This window comes from Dendropsophus ebraccatus, chromosome 14 (genome assembly GCF_027789765.1).
Source record: "Dendropsophus ebraccatus isolate aDenEbr1 chromosome 14, aDenEbr1.pat, whole genome shotgun sequence".
NCBI lineage: Eukaryota > Metazoa > Chordata > Amphibia > Anura > Hylidae > Dendropsophus > Dendropsophus ebraccatus.
The window spans coordinates 7,402,546-7,419,742 of record NC_091467.1 but is presented as its reverse complement, the minus strand read 5'-3'; the positions used below and the strand labels follow the sequence as shown (position 1 = coordinate 7,419,742).

General features: G+C 48.9%; 1 protein-coding gene across 1 annotated transcript in view; it reads right to left on the bottom strand.

The window, feature by feature from the left end:
• KCNK1 (potassium two pore domain channel subfamily K member 1) overlaps positions 1-17,197 on the bottom strand; it is a 21,834-nt gene continuing 4,637 nt past the window's right edge. The window contains exons 2-3 of the mRNA XM_069952417.1: positions 7,739-8,134; positions 1-1,569 (exon numbers count right to left, since the gene is read on the bottom strand). Coding sequence (XP_069808518.1) covers positions 1,298-1,569; positions 7,739-8,134 — 668 coding nt within the window. The 3' untranslated portion in view covers positions 1-1,297. The remainder of the gene's footprint in view (positions 1,570-7,738; positions 8,135-17,197) is intronic.

The following is a 17,197-nucleotide window of genomic DNA, read 5'->3' as shown; positions in this document are numbered from 1 at the left end:
GGTGTGGGAAAGAATGTTACATGACAATGTAAGGGCGGCCGTTCATGACCTCAAGCTAAAGAGACGCTGAATGAGGCAACAAGACAATAACCCAAGACACACAAGGAAATCCACTAAAGAACAGAGGAAAAACAGAGCCCTGACCTCAAAGGCCTGACCTAAAGAGGGAACCGGCAAACTGAAACATAGGAAGGAAGAACGGATCCAAAACTGGTCCTCAGTGTTGTGCAAATCTTCTTTACTACTATAAGAGGTTGTACTATAGGGGGTCTACAGGTTACTGAGTTCAGGGATTCCCTCCCCTTTCCCCCTGCCCTGTGGATGTTGACTCTCTGTGTAGTACATATAGGGGAAACTGTGTCTTATTGTGTCCTACTCCCCTTAGTAAATCTGGAGGATTTTTCATATGACAAATCTAAATCCCGACCATCCCGTCCCACTGATACGTAGAATATATTTGTGACTTTGATACCAACCAATCAAGCAGACATTAAAGGGGTATTCCCTCAAACATAACTTTTCATATGTTGCTGCCCATGGTGAGACAATTTCTTCCATACTTGTTATTATCTATTCAGTTTTCTTCCCCCAATTCTCAGCTGCTGCTTTCTGCCTATAACACAACAAAATGTGTGAGCTTTTCCCTCTGTCTCCCCCTCCTCCTTCCCACCTCCCTTCTAAGACGGCTGATGTAAACAAGTCCCTGGCAGGCTGTATCTGCAACATTGTAGCTTCTCTGTAATGCTGGGAGGGTTATTCTGAGGTCAAGTTGCTGATGAACTCTCTATGATTAACCCTCCCGGCATTTCAAAGAAGCTAAAGTGTTGAAGATAAAGCCTGCCAGGGACTTGTTTACATCAGGCATCTCAGAAGGGAGGGGGAGGAGGAGAAAAGCTCACACAGATTTTTGTGTCTTCAGCAGAAATCAACAGCTGAGAACTGGGGGAAGGAGACTGAATAGATAATAACAAGTATGGAAGGAATTGTTAGTCTCACCATGGGCAGCAACATATGGAAAGTTATGTGTGAGTGGAATACCCCTTTAAAGAGATTCCTAAGGGTTCACTTAGTTTTCCTTGTACCTGTACATAAGATTACATTGATATACAATCTGCTCCCTGCTTCTCTGTGGTCTCTATCATCACAGGTCAGCTGTCCCGGTATGATGGCTGGGGGGATCCCCATCCTTGGTGTAGGTCAGTGTATGATGCCAGGACTACGATGTATGATGAGATAGCACAGTCCTCATTTCCTGAACATAAGGACTTGTGCAAGAATTGTGCGGCCGCCCTCAGCCTCACTGTTCATTACTGATGGAGCCGTCACTGGTGTAACTGGCCACCGGCTGTAAGGCCACAAAGGGTTCACTAAGTTTCTGTTCCTCCTTGAAGGAGGCCACCTGGTCTGAGATGGAGGAGAAGGCCAGCTGGTCATGCTCCACTATCTTCTCCTGATCCTCCTCCTTCTTCTTTTTCACGTAGAACATTTTACGGAACGTTTTCAACTCCTGAAGTTCACAGAACGTCTCCAGGACGACCAGCATGGCGATGAGACCCAGCAACAGGTAGCCTGCGGGGATAGGAGAGGTGATGAATGGAGAGAAAGAAGACAGATACAAGTCCTAAAGGCGATTCCCGGAACCATCATGTCACATGACTCTGTGCAGCTCTGTTCGCAACTCTGACTGCATGGTTGCAGTGGCAGCACAACTGCATTCTCTCCTATGTGTGACGCAATGCTTTCAGGAATAGCTGTGTAGCCCCAGCTAAACGGGTAGGCCGACTAAGAGCAGGTATTATCTACACACAGGATAGCAGATATGTGGATGGTCGGTGGGACCTCCAGCAGTCTCAGCAAGGTCTTTTGTGAATAGGGCCGTATTGCTGGGGGCCCACCGGGGGATTCTCCAGTCCTCCGGTAGGCCAGTCCGACACTGACTCCATTCATTGTTTTTTAGACTGACAGTAATAGCCAAGTGCAAGCTCCATCAGCCCCATAGGATTTCACAAGGGGCACTCAGGGACTGACGTTCTTGGCGTGTCCCAGTGGTCACATCTTAAGTAATCATCCTGCAAATTAGTGGGTCAATGTCTTTACTCCAGCAAAAGAAATTAAAAATCTTACAAATCAACTGGTGTCAGAAAATTATATAGATTTGTAATTTACTTCTATTTTAAAAATCTCCAGTCTTCCAGTACTTATCAGCTGCCGTATGTCCTGCAGGAAGTGGTGTATTTCTCCAGTCTTTCAGTACTTATCAGCTGCTGTGAAATGTGTAGCATTGAAGTCGATGCAAACAATGACCATTGTTCACACAATGTATTAAACAACGCCCATTGTTCGCTACGGCTGTTGAAATAATTGACACGTCAATTATTTCCGGCTGTTGTGCATTCAGTGCAACAATGGCCATTGTTTGACACTCAATACGATGGGAGTTGTTTTTAAAGTGCCAAACATTGACTGTCATCTATACGTCGTGTAAACAAAGACTGACAGAAAGACTGACGGAAACACTATGTGTGAACACAGCCATTAGTGTTGCAGCCGCTTCATAGTTCACCTGCACGTCACTCCCTTATTACCCAATGTGCAGGCGGCCATTGGAGGAGCAGGGAGCAGCCCTTGTAGAGCCACTTCACCCATTGTCAGTCCTAGTCACCTGTGATAATGTGGTTACCTGGCCGGTGCAGTTTTTTTTACTGACTAAACAGCCGTCTATGCGGGGAATAGAGAAAAACAGAAAAAGCAGCAACATCAGATTACGGGTGGGTTATAGTGTCTGGCGGGGGAGGGGAATCCTGCTCACCATATTACTTGACCTCTCCACGCTCCCTGACTTCCATCCTTCAGGCTTCTCCCTGCACCTGCTGGCACCTCTGATATGTCTCTGAAGTGACAAGCTGATCAGCCAATCACAGGCCGAGATAGGAGAGCGCAGCAGCCAGTGATTGGCTAAGCGGCCTGTCACTTAAGAGACGGCTTCAGTAGCTTCTGCAGTGAGTGGGGAGAAGCTAGAAGGACACTGGGGAGCGTGGAGAGGTAAAGTACAGCCTTATTATTTTCTATACACTCATCGGACACCACCTGGACTCCTCCTATTACACATAGCGACGCACAGTCCGCCGCTGATGATTTTCAAACTTGGTGAAAGACGCTGATCAGCTGATGATCGGCTTTTCAACTGATCCTTGTCTTTATTACACAAAGTAAAATCTGCCCGCAGCCTGGTTCCCGCGCACTGGCCGTTCTTTTGCCGGTCACTGTCCCGGCTTGAAGCACTGGAGGCGGCCCACTGGTCCCCAGAGTGAGGAGACCCCTCCACTCTGTGATGTGGCTACAGTGATTCTAATGGAGCCACGTCACAGAGGGGAGGGCAGAATGTCACACTAGGGTCCAGCGGGCCGCCTCCAGTGCTTCAGGGCGGGACAGTGACCGGGAAAAGAACGGCCAGTGCGCGGGAACCAGGCTGCAGTTCAAAAAAAGGACAGCGACATGGGCATCCCCGCACCGGCACCAGTCTATAGATGTAAAAATCTTAAAGTGATGTACCTGATGATACATTCACTTTAAAAGAGACCCAGAAAGGTATGGATACTTCGGCCCTATTACATGGGACAATCATCGTGTGAAAAATCGTTATATCGTTCGAATTTAAACGATAATCGTTCTGTGTAATTGCAGGCAACGATCGAAAAATCGTTCGTATGTCGTTGATTGTTGATTTAGATCTGAACCTAAAATTATCGCTGATCGTTCGCTGTAATTCCACGTTCGTTCCGCATGTTTTCACTAATCGTTCAGTGTAATTGCACATTGTCCATTATTTTCCTGAGTTCACGAGTAAACGATCGTATCTAACGACCATCGTTCTGTGTAATATGGTGAACGATTTCAGGTTAACGATAAACAATCTCGCTTTCGATCGTTTATCGTTAATGGTTAAAAATCGCTCCGTGTAATAGGACCCTTATTTTCAAGCAATGCTCCATGGGAAATAAAAGATGCAAATTAGCTCTATTCCAGAAGAAAGAACACTCAGCAGTTTCAGGATTCCTGGCCCTTGTCAGTACAGAACCCAAAAAGTCTCCATCTGGCGGCCAGAGTGCTGTAAAGCAAACAGCAACTGCCGTCACAGGCCCCAGTGACTCTACAAGAACTACAGGTCTAATGGCTGTGACCAGGCCAGGGAGGGGACAGCCACATTGATTCTTTATGGCAATTATTTACTCAGCAACCCGATCAGCTACACCCTGAATTCTTTCATTTTGAGCTAAGAGTCGCTGTGAGAGATCACTCCTATACTTAGATCTGCCCCGGTCCCATCAGATAGGAGGACGCCTCTGATCCTGCAGTCAAAAATCCGTCTCTGTGCCTGCTCTCACCCTCCCCAATGCTTCATACTGCTGACAATGGCCTGGCTACATTTCCTTTACATTAAAGGGGCACTCCAGCGAGAAAAAAAAATTCTTTCAAGTCAATTGGTGCCAGAAAGTGTCAGAGATTTTTAAATTACTTCTGTTTAAAAATCTCCAGTCTTCCAGTACTTATCAGCTGCTGTATGTCCTGCAGGAAGTGGTGTATTCTCTCCAGTCTGACACAGTGCTCTCTGCTGCCATCTCTGTCCATGTCAGGAACTGTCCAGAGCAGCAGCAAATCCCCATAGAAAACCTCTCCTGCTCTGGACAGTTCCTGATATGGACAGAGGTGGCACTGTGTCAGACTGGAGAGATTCGAGAGAATACACCACTTCCTGCAGGACATACAGCAGCTGATAAGTACTGGAAGACTGGAGATTTTTTTAATAGAAGCAACTTACAAATCTATATATCTTTATGACACAGTTAATTTAAAAGAAAATAAATTTGCTGGAGTTCCCCTTTAACTCCGTCCTCTTTATGTCAACTGAATTCTGAAATACATTTTGCAACATAGTAGCGACCATGCTGGGGTCATACCATTTCCAGAATAGCGGGAGATCAGTATCCTACCTAACTTTATACAGTACTATATACAGAATGGCAGCAGAGTTAGGCGACTCTTTTCCTGGCATTTCTCGCTGTCTCCGGCTGTAAGTGCCGCCTTTGATTTTACACTTAAGTGTTGTGGAAATAGTAAACAATAAATGGCCGTGATGGTAAAACACTCTACAGGTGAGGGACAGGTTAGGCCGGGATTACATGCCAAGATCAGACAGCGCTGCACAACACCAACCAGCTGCCACAGGATAGAGGAGGCTGCACAACACCAACCAGCTGCCACAGGATAGAGGAGGCTGCACAATACCAACCAGCTGCCACAGGATAGAGGAGGCTGCACAATACCAACCAGCTGCCACAGGATAGAGGAGGCTGCACAATACCAACCAGCTGCCACAGGATAGAGGAGGCTGCACAACACCAACCAGCTGCCACAGGATAGAGGAGGCTGCACAACACCAACCAGCTGCCACAGGATAGAGGAGGCTGCACAATACCAACCAGCTGCCACAGGATAGAGGAGGCTGCACAACACCAACCAGCTGCCACAGGATAGAGGAGGCTGCACAACACCAACCAGCTGCCACAGGATAGAGGAGGCTGCACAACACCAACCAGCTGCCACAGGATAGAGGAGGCTGCACAACACCAACCAGCTGCCACAGGATAGAGGAGGCTGCACAATACCAACCAGCTGCCACAGGATAGAGGAGGCTGCACAATACCAACCAGCTGCCACAGGATAGAGGAGGCTGCACAACACCAACCAGCTGCCACAGGATAGAGGAGGCTGCACAACACCAACCAGCTGCCACAGGATAGAGGAGGCTGCACAATACCAACCAGCTGCCACAGGATAGAGGAGGCTGCACAACACCAACCAGCTGCCACAGGATAGAGGAGGCTGCACAATACCAACCAGCTGCCACAGGATAGAGGAGGCTGCACAACACCAACCAGCTGCCACAGGATAGAGGAGGCTGCACAATACCAACCAGCTGCCACAGGATAGAGGAGGCTGCACAATACCAACCAGCTGCCACAGGATAGAGAAGGCTGCACAATACCAACCAGCTGCCACAGGATAGAGGAGGCTGCACAACACCAACCAGCTGCCACAGGATAGAGGAGGCTGCACAACACCACCCAGCTGCCACAGGATAGAGGAGGCTGCACAACACCAACCAGCTGCCACAGGATAGAGGAGGCTGCACAACACCAACCAGCTGCCACAGGATAGAGGAGGCTGCACAACACCAACCAGCTGCCACAGGATAGAGGAGGCTGCACAACACCAACCAGCTGCCACAGGATAGAGGAGGCTGCACAACACTAACCAGCTGCCACATGATAGAGGAGGCTGCACAACACCAACCAGCTGCCACAGGATAGAGGAGGCTGCACAACACCAACCAGCTGCCACAGGATAGAGGAGGCTGCACAATACCAACCAGCTGCCACAGGATAGAGGAGGCTGCACAACACCAACCAGCTGCCACAGGATAGAGGAGGCTGCACAACACCAACCAGCTGCCACAGGATAGAGGAGGCTGCACAACACCAACCAGCTGCCACAGGATAGAGGAGGCTGCACAACACCAACCAGCTGCCACAGGATAGAGGAGGCTGCACAACACCAACCAGCTGCCACAGGATACAGGAGGCTGCACAACACCAACCAGCTGCCACAGGATACAGGAGGCTGCACAATACCAACCAGCTGCCACAGGATAGAGGAGGCTGCACAATACCAACCAGCTGCCACAGGATAGAGGAGGCTGCACAATACCAACCAGCTGCCACAGGATAGAGGAGGCTGCACAACACCAACCAGCTGCCACAGGATAGAGGAGGCTGCACAATACCAACCAGCTGCTGTAAAGCCACAGGATAGAGGAGGCTGCACAACACCAACCAGCTGCTGTAAAGCCACAGGATAGAGGAGGCTGCACAACACCAACCAGCTGCTGTAAAGCCATAGTTTACATTTGCACAGTACACCATAGACCCATCAGGAGACCTTCTTAAGGCCTTATTACACAAAGCGTCTATGTAATAGGGGCTTTAGTCAGGTGAACAGACCTGGAAAGAGAACCCGCTTAGCCCACTCTTCTCCCAGCTCAGACCCCATCCTGCCTCATGTCTCTATCCTCCGTTCATTATACATTATATATTTTTTTGCTTCCTGTTGAGATTTCCTGTTAATGTTTTGTTTTATTACAGGAAACTCTTTATAATCTTCCCTCCTTTTTTTAACAGATCTCTTTGTATCAGGTTATATCCATTTTTTTCTGCTGATCCTTTAATGGTTGCCCTTTATTACCCCAGTTAATGGTAACTACTTATTTTAATAAAGGGTTAATTTTAAAAATATTCTATTTCCTGGGGCTACGGTGGAAAAGAAAAAAACGATACCCACCTACCCCAGTTCCAGGGCTCCTGCTCATCTCTTCTTATGGACAGGACCTGCCTGTTCAACCAATCAGTGGCCGGGATGGGACACAGCTGCAGTCAGTGATTGGCTGAGAGGGCAGGTCCTCAAGAGAAAAGCAGCAGCAGAATAGAAGGAGCTGCAGGGGGGACAGGGGTAAGCAAGTATCTTTTTTTTTTTTTAAGAAAACCAAATGTCAAACAGGATCCAATCCTTTTTTTTTTTTTTTTTTTTTTTTTTAGTCTCCACCTGTCTATCCTAAAAAATAATGGATCCCACTGGTGAATGTGGGTGAAAAGCTACACAATACGGATTCCCGACTACTCACATGTGATTCCAAACTTATAGAGCTGGCGGAACTTCTGGTTGGATCCCTCCCCCGGGACATAGTCGCCCAATCCGATGGTACTTAGAGAAATAAAGCAAAAATAAAAGGACTCCAGGAAATTCCAATCCTCCTCCAGTACCGAGAAGACGGCGGCGGGAATGAAGAAGAAGCAGCTGACGGTGATGAAGCCCAAGAGCAGCGAGTGGACGATGGCCACAATGTGTCTCGGAAAACCCCAGTGGAGGTGAATATAGAGGACGGGCCTGCGGGTGATGTGGATGATGATGCGCTGGACCAGGGCCGTGAACAGGAGCAGGGTGAAGGGGATGCCGATGACTGAGTACAGGATACAGAACACCTTCCCTCCATCCGACAGCGGAACCGTGTGACCGTAACCTGGAGACACGAGGGGAAAGACATAAGTACAAGCAGTAACAAAGGGGTGTGGTTTAACAGAAAGTGGGTGGAGCATACAATGGAAATGGGTGTGGCCTATGACAATAAGCTGCACAAGTGGATAATATATCAGTATGAATACAAGCAATAACCAAGAGGGCAGCCCAACTATCTTTCAAAGGGGTGTGGTCTAACAGAAAGTGGGTGGATCATATAATAGAAATGGGTGTGGCCTATGACAATAACCTGCACAAGTGGAAAACAAATCAATACAAGCAATAGCAGAGGACAACCCAACTCACTTACAAAGGGGTGTGCTTTAACATAAGTAGGAGGAGCATTTCATTGAAATGGGTGTGGCTTATTCACATTAATATCAGTGACACTTAGCTGCTGTATCAAAGCCCATCATGTGTGGCAACTGGATGTGGCCAAGATACTGGTCTGGTTTACACAAGATAAGTTACACAAGATAAATGCACCAAAAGGAAGTCCTGGGGAAACTCAGATGATGTAACTGCCCATATATGGTCAGTTACCATATGTGGACAGTGATGTCATCAGTCTCTTACCATATATGGAGAGTGATGTCATCGGTCACTTACCATATATGGACAGTGATGTAATCGATTGGTCAGTTGCCATGTTTGGACAGAGATGTCATTCAGTTACCATATATGGATAGTGATGTCATCAGTCAGTTACCATATATGGACAGTGATGTCATCAGTCACTTACTATATATGGACAGTGATGTCATCAGTCAGTTACCATGTATGGACAGTGATGTCATCAGTCACTTACTATATATGGACAGTGATGTCATCAGTCAGTTACCATATATAGACAGTTGCCAAATATGGACAACGATGTCAACGATCGATCAGTTGCAATATATGAACAGAGATTTCATCGGTCAGTTACCATATATGGACAGTGATGTCATCGGTCAGTTACCATGTATGGACAGTGATGTCATCAGTCAGTTACCATATATGGACAGTGATGTCATCAGTCACTTACTATATATGGACAGTGATGTCATCAGTCAATTACCATGTATGGACAGTGATGTCATCAGTCAGTTACCATGTATGGACAGTGATGTCATCAGTCAGTTACCATGTATGGACAGTGATGTCATCGGTCAGTTACCATATATGCACAGTGATGGCATCAGTCAGTTACCATATATGGACAGTGATGTCATCGTCAGGTACCATATATGGACAGTGATGTCATCAGTCACTTACTATATATGCACAGTGATGTCATCAGTCACTTACTATATATGGACAGTGATGTTATCGGTCAGTTACCATGTATGGACAGTGATATCATCAGTCACTTACTATATATGGACAGTGATGTCATCGGTCAGTTACCATGTATGGACAGTGATGTCATCGGTCAGTTACCATATATGGACAGTGATGTCATCGGTCAGTTACCATGTATGGACAGTGATGTCATCGGTCAGTTACCATGAATGGACAGTGATGTCATCGGTCAGTTACCATATATGGACAGTGATGTCATCGGTGCTTCCCAGGGGGAGTCTTCATCTCCCCATCCTGAGATTCCTCCAGAGCTGTGATGGGTGTGTGGGGTGGCTGTCATTAATCCCACCGCTGTCATCAGTACCATCACTCTGGAGGGATCTTAAGAGGAGGAGGGAAAAACATAGTACTGTCCTCATAGTTTAATACAGCGCGTGTTTAAAGTGTCTCAATAGTTTTGATTGGTCGGTGTCTGGGTGTTGAGACCCCCACTGATCTCTAGGGGAAGCCGGCAGCAGTACTCAGCTGAGTGCTTCTCTCCCTGTCTCCCTGCTCTCCACTCCCTGCAGTCAGGAGGGAGGCAGGGAGAGAAGCACTCAGCTGAGCGCTTCTTCCTGCTTCTAGTGGAGGTCTTAGCGCCCAAACCCCAATGAAAGCTTTTGCCAAGCCTGTGGTGTGATACTGGAGGTCTATCTGAGGATCAGTGCGGGGATGTGGCTGATAATCTCTATCATTAGAGGAGGAATAATCCAGCGGCAGCAGCTGACATGGCAGCAGACTCTTCGCACATATTAAATGTCTCTGCACACAATATAATCCCTTAGATTAAGAGATAGGACAACAAGCGTCTCCTCTTACACAGTGTCACCCTGCCGAGCGGTGACCATGGAGAGAACACTTATATGTGTACAGCAAACCTCCTGTACCCCCCACACTGCTGGGAAACTACAAGTCCCAGCATGCCCTATGACTTCTGAATGGCAGATCTCTCTTGCTGAGCCACTGTCTTATTTCATGGCTGATCACCAGCCCTATTATCCAGGGCCACATCGGACAGGTAATAGTCCCGGGTAATAGGGCCCTTAGGCTTTCCCTGCCCCTCTATGGCTGATATGTGGCTATTATATAACTATATGAAGTGCAGGATATGCCCCTCAGCTATCAGTGTACGCATCGTCTTACATCCTGACCTACACAGGAACGGTCAAACAATCTGCAGCAAAGTCTGCACCATCTGCATTGTAACACCTCTTCCCATCCTCATCCCTACAATCAAGCAGGAAGAGGGATGGGAGGGGGAGCAAGGAGGTAATACAGCATGCAGCACTTCAGGAGCTTGGGAACACCTCTCACTTTACAACAGGGAATAGAAGCTTCTTCTACATTGTGGAAGTACAAACTGATAAAGGAAAGGTCCCAAGTGTCTCCTTGTCCTAACCGCATCTACCAGGTTCAGCAGTCTGGAGCAGGAATTACAGCCGACAGATTCCCCTGCTCTGACCTTTCCCAACAAATAGGTTTCTGTTCTGTGGATATTTATGTGCGTTCTCTATGAATGGTGTAGTGTCCCACTACGTGTTTTCTTTTCACCTTGATAAAACAGTTTCTCCCTATTGTCCCAGGTTAGGACAGGAGGCTGCTGTTCCATACTCCAACCACTAGATGTCACTCTCACACAGCACAGCTGCTGATAACACTTAGGTCTAGCTGCACATACATTTCTATTTTTCTCTCCTTTAGTCAGTTAGTGGCTAGCTTCAGGCCCGGCAGGACCTGTATTCAGCTGTTCCTGACAGTAGCTTCCCCCCTTCATGGGTTGCTAGAAAAGGCCCCTCGGGAAACCGGAGACAAGGGACACCTCATCCTTGCCTACATCGAGGACAGACTAGCTAAGTAGGACACAGCGCAAGTTCAGCCGCTCTCTACTGACAAGATGCTCAGCTTAGTAGGAAGGACACTACAAGCCAGCTCCACCCAGATCAGAGTCCTGGGACGTCTTGTTATTAATATACATCCAAAAGGTTAAAGTCTATGACAGGTGGGACTTGTACTACCCCAAAAGGACGGGTCACCTGACACTGTGGGGCAGAAGGCAGTGAGATAACTGGGACACATCCATACGTGAGTACAAGGTTTCCTCAAACACTTTTCAACACTTCACCACATCCTGGCAGAGTGCATAGTACATTAGGCAAGGGCCCTCCCATCCCTGACACCTGTTACTGTTTCTTCTACCAACTCACCTATCTACCATTGTATTGATAATTTTTTGCACTGAGTACCTGAGCACTGTGTGTAACTGTTTGCACTAAGATAGCGCTTATTCAAGTAAAGTTTAGAAGTTGTTTAAAGTGGGGCTCTGACATTTCTACCGTCGCACCTACACTCACACTCCGCACCTCACACCTGTCCAAACTAGTGTGCGGTTGCCGTGTGTCCGGGGGTGGGTGTTACCGCTCCTGACCACCGAGACAAGTAGCCTCCAAAACCACAAACCCACCAGCAGCCTCAACATCAGTTCCAGCAACCCGGGCAACAGCAATGGGGTACATATATAATGGGGTTCTGGTATCAGCTATTTACATGGTTTTGCATAATGCACAGTACCACTTCTCCTGCCCTGTATGCTGGGTGTAATCCTCGGTGCACAGTATAACTTCTCTTCTCCTGTATGCTGGGTGTATATGGGCAGGGCACAGTATAACTTCTCCTGTCCTGTATGCTGGGTGTATATGGGCAGGGCACAGTATAACTTCTCCTGTCCTGTATGCTGGGTGTATATGGGCAGGGCACAGTATAACTTCTCCTGTCCTGTATGCTGGGTGTATATGGGCAGGGCACAGTATAACTTCTCCTGTCCTGTATGCTGGGTGTATATGGGCAGGGCACAGTATAACTTCCCCTGTCCTGTATGCTGGGTGTATATGGGCAGGGCACAGTATAACTTCTCCTGTCCTGTATGCTGGGTGTATATGGGCAGGGCACAGTATAACTTCTCCTGTCCTGTATGCTGGGTGTATATGGGCAGGGCACAGTATAACTTCTCCTGTCCTGTATGCTGGGTGTATATGGGCAGGGCACAGTATAACTTCCCCTGTCCTGTATGCTGGGTGTATATGGGCAGGGCACAGTCCTTCTTGTCTTGTTGTTAATATACATCCTAAACGGTGTGTGTGTTTGTACCCTAAAGGTTAAAGTCTATGACAGGCGGGTGACGTAAACGTTTATGGTGGCAGGCGGGTGACGTAGACGTTTATGGTGGCAGGCGGGTGACGTAGACGTTTATGGTGGCAGGTGCGGGGACGTAGACGTTTATGGTGGCAGGCGGGTGACGTAGACGTTTATGGTGGCAGGTGCGGGGACGTAGACGTTTATGGTGGCAGGCGGGTGACGTAGACGTTTATGGTGACAGGCGGGTGACGTAGACGTTTATGGTGGCAGGTGCGGGGACGTAGACGTTTATGGTGGCAGGCGGGTGACGTAGACGTTTATGGTGGCAGGCAGGTGACGTAGACGTTTATGGTGGCAGGCGGGTGACGTAGACGTTTATGGTGGCAGGCGGGTGACGTAGACGTTTATGGTGGCAGGCGGGTGACGTAGACGTTTATGGTGGCAGGTGCGGGGACGTAGACATTTATGGTGGCAGGCGGGTGACGTAGACGTTTATGGTGGCAGGCGGGTGACGTAGACGTTTATGGTGGCAGGTGCGGGGGCGTAGACATTTATGGTGGCAGACGGGTGACGTAGACGTTTATGGTGGCAGGCGGGTGACGTAGACGTTTATGGTGGCAGGTGCGGGGACGTAGACATTTATGGTGGCAGGCGGGTGACGTAGACGTTTATGGTGACAGGCGGGTGACGTAGACGTTTATGGTGGCAGGCGGGTGACGTAGACGTTTATGGTGACAGGCGGGTGACGTAGACGTTTATGGTGGCAGGCGGGTGACGTAGACGTTTATGGTGACAGGCGGGTGACGTAGACGTTTATGGTGACAGACGGGTGACGTAGACGTTTATGGTGGCAGGCGGGTGACGTAGACGTTTATGGTGGCAGGCTGGTGACGTAGACGTTTATGGTGGCAGGCGGGTGACGTAGACGTTTATGGTGGCAGGCGGGGGACGTAGACGTTTATGGTGGCAGGCGGGTGATGTAGACATTTATGGTGGCAGGCGGGTGACGTAGACGTTTATGATGGCAGGCGGGTGACGTAGACGTTTATGGTGGCAGGTGTGGGGACGTAGACATTTATGGTGGCAGGCGGGTGACGTAGACGTTTATGGTGGCAGGCGGGTGACGTAGACGTTTATGGTGGCAGGCGGGTGACGTAGACGTTAATGGTGGCAGGCGGGTGACGTAGACGTTTATGGTTCTATATTTCCATTGCAGTTTGAAAATAAAAGCAGCCATCCCATTGGTTGCCATAGGCAGTCACCATATTGCACTGATTGTGAGTGAGAACCTGTCTTCTACTATGGGGACCTCCAGAGCTGTATTCATAGTTAATACGGTTGAAAAAAGACACATGTCCATCAAGTTCAACCAAGGAGGGGATGGATACAGGGAAGGGGGAGGGGCGATAGGTTCTATACATATGCATTTATATTATTTTGGTCTAAGAACTTGTCTAGCCCTGTTTTGAAGCCCTCTACTGTTTTTGCTGTGACCAGATCCTGTGGTGACTGTTCCACATATTCACAGTTCTCATGGTAAAGAAGACTTGTCGCCTCCGGAGATTGAACCTTTTTTTCTCCAGGCGGAGGCAGCGCCCTCTTGTCTCTCCAGGCGCAGGCAATGCCCCCTTGTCTCTCCAGGCGGAGGCAGCGCTCCCTTGTCTCTCCAGGCGGAGGCAGTGCCCCCTTGTCTCTCCAGGCGGAGGCAGCGCCCCCTTGTCTCTCCAGGCGGAGGCAGTGCCCCCTTGTCTCTCCAGGCGGAGGCAGTGCCCCCTTGTCTCTCCAGGCGGAGGCAGTGCCCCCTTGTCTCTCCAGGCGGAGGCAGTGCCCTCTTGTCTCTCCAGGCGCAGGCAATGCCCCCTTGTCTCTCCAGGCGGAGGCAGCGCTCCCTTGTCTCTCCAGGCGGAGGCAGTGCCCCCTTGTCTCTCCAGGCGGAGGCAGCGCCCCCTTGTCTCTCCAGGCGGAGGCAGTGCCCCCTTGTCTCTCCAGGCGGAGGCAGTGCCCTCTTGTCTCTCCAGGCGGAGGCAGTGCCCCCTTGTCTCTCCAGGCGGAGGCAGTGCCCCCTTGTCTCTCCAGGTGGAGGCAGTGCTCCCTTGTCTCTCCAGGCGGAGGCAGCGCCCCCTTGTCTCTCCGGGCGGAGGCAGTGCCCCCTTGTCTCTCCAGGCGGAGGCAGTGCCCCCTTGTCTCTCCAGGCGGAGGCAGTGCCCCCTTGTCTCTCCAGGCGGAGGCAGTGCCCCCTTGTCTCTCCAGGCGGAGGCAGTGCCCCCTTGTCTCTCCAGGTGGAGGCAGTGCTCCCTTGTCTCTCCAGGCGGAGGCAGCGCCCCCTTGTCTCTCCGGGCGGAGGCAGTGCCCCCTTGTCCTTTGAGGGGGTTTTACCTGGAACATCTTTTCCCCATATCTCTTGTAGGGGCCATTTATATATTTAAATAAATTAATCATATCTCCCCTTAAACGTCTCTTCTCCAGACTAAACAAATGTAATTCTTTTAATCTCTCCTCATAACTAAGATGCTCCATTCCCCTTATTAGTTTAGTTGCCCGTCTTTGTACCCTCTCCAGCTGTAGAACGTCCTTTTTATGAATCTGGTTCCAAAACTGGACGGCATACTCCAGATGGGGCCGCACCAAGGCTTTATAAAGCGGTAATATTATATCCCTGTCCCCAGAGTCCAGGCTTGTTATATACATGACAATATCCTGCTGGCCTTAGAAGCAGCTGCCTGACATTGTGTACTGTTCTGTAGTCTATTATCTACAAGTATACCCAGATCCTTCATCAGCGACTCTCCCAGAATAACTCCCCCCAGGACATATGATGCATGTGGGTTATTAGTACCCAGGTGCATAACTTTACATTTATCCACATTGAACCTCATTTGCCAAGTGGACGCCCAAACACTCAGTGTGTCTAAGGGCCCTATTCCACGGGACGATTATCGTTTGGATAATCGTTAACGATTAACGATCTCAAACGACCGCTATTGCGAAAGACCTGAAAACGTTCACTCATTTCCATGGAACGATAATCGGTACTTATGATCGTAATTGCGATCGTTTCTCTTCGCTATTTATTCGCTATTGCGTTCGTATCTATTGAGAACGACCGAACGATGTCTTATTCAATGCGAACGATTTGCGAACGAGCAACGATAAAAATAGGTCCAGGTCTTATTAAACGATCAACGATTTCTCGTTCGGTCGTTAATCGTTAACTGCATTTCAACCGAACGATTATCGTTCAGATTCGAACGATTTAACGATAATCTGAACGATAATCGTCCCGTGGAATAGGGCCCTAAGTCATCCTGTAACATCTGCCCATCCTCCATAGACTGTACTGTACATAATCCAACGTTTCCTGTTACAATTGAGCAGTGCATTGCGGGAGCTCACATGTGGTTAGACACGACCTACACCATAGTGTACTCACAAGCAGGGCCGGTTTTAGACTAGATGTGGCCCTGGGCGAAGTTAAAGGTGGGGCCCCAAATGCTGAAATATTTTAGCAACAATTTAAGGTCCCCATACATGTTACTCTTTTGTTGGTGGTACCTGTTGCTCCTGGTGGGTTCGGCCATCAGTGTAAGGTGTATGGGGCTCTCTGGACAGTCCTCTGACAGATGATATCAGTGGACATAGGGGGTCGAGCTTGATGGAAAATCAACGCCCAACCTCTTTGTTCTCAGAGAGATAAGCCGGCATCAGATCTGTATGGCTATGGCTTTCCCCTCTCATAGAGAACACAGGAACACTCAGATGTGCCAAATTTCTGTGTATGGGGAGGACGGGACCGGATGGGACAGATAATTGTCAGCTGAAGGATTGTTCAGCCAGCAGTTATTGGAAGCATACGGCCACTTTTAAGGCCGTATTACACGGCCTGATATTCCGCAGAAGCGAGCGCCAATCTGGTAGAATGGAGCTCGCTTAGAGAGCCTACTACATGGCTCTTTTATGATGCAGCAAAAGCTATGGAGGAGATTTATCAAACTGGTGTAAAGAAGAATTGGCTCAGTTGCCCCTAGCAACCAATCAGATTCCACCTACTTAGAATGTGAGTAATAAAAGGTGGAATCTGATTGGTTGCTAGGGGCAACTGAGCAAGTTTCATTTTACACCATGTTTGATAAATTTCCCCCCCTATGTGTATATATACAGTATATCATTAGTGATGTGTGTGCAATCCTTGCTGTATATAGTAAACAATAAAGATATATACTACCTGATTAAGGTCCCCCGGTGTCCTCAGGCCTTGTCTGTGATATATACTACCAGATCATGTTCCCCAGTGTCCTCTCAGAGCGATAGCGTCCTGATTCGGACAATTTTCGCTCCATGTATTAGGGCCCTTACTCAGTTCAGAAGGTTACATGCCAGGACTGCCGCTACATGTCAGGACTGCAGCTACATTATGGGTCTGCCGCTACATGTCGGGACTGCCGCTACATGTCGGGACTGCCGCTACATGTCGGGACTGCCGCTACATGTCGGGACTGCCGCTACATGTCAGGACTGCCGCTACATGTCGGGACTGCCGCTACATGCCGGGACTGCCCCTACATGCCGGGACTGCCGCTACATTATGGGACTGCCCCTACATTATGGGACTGCC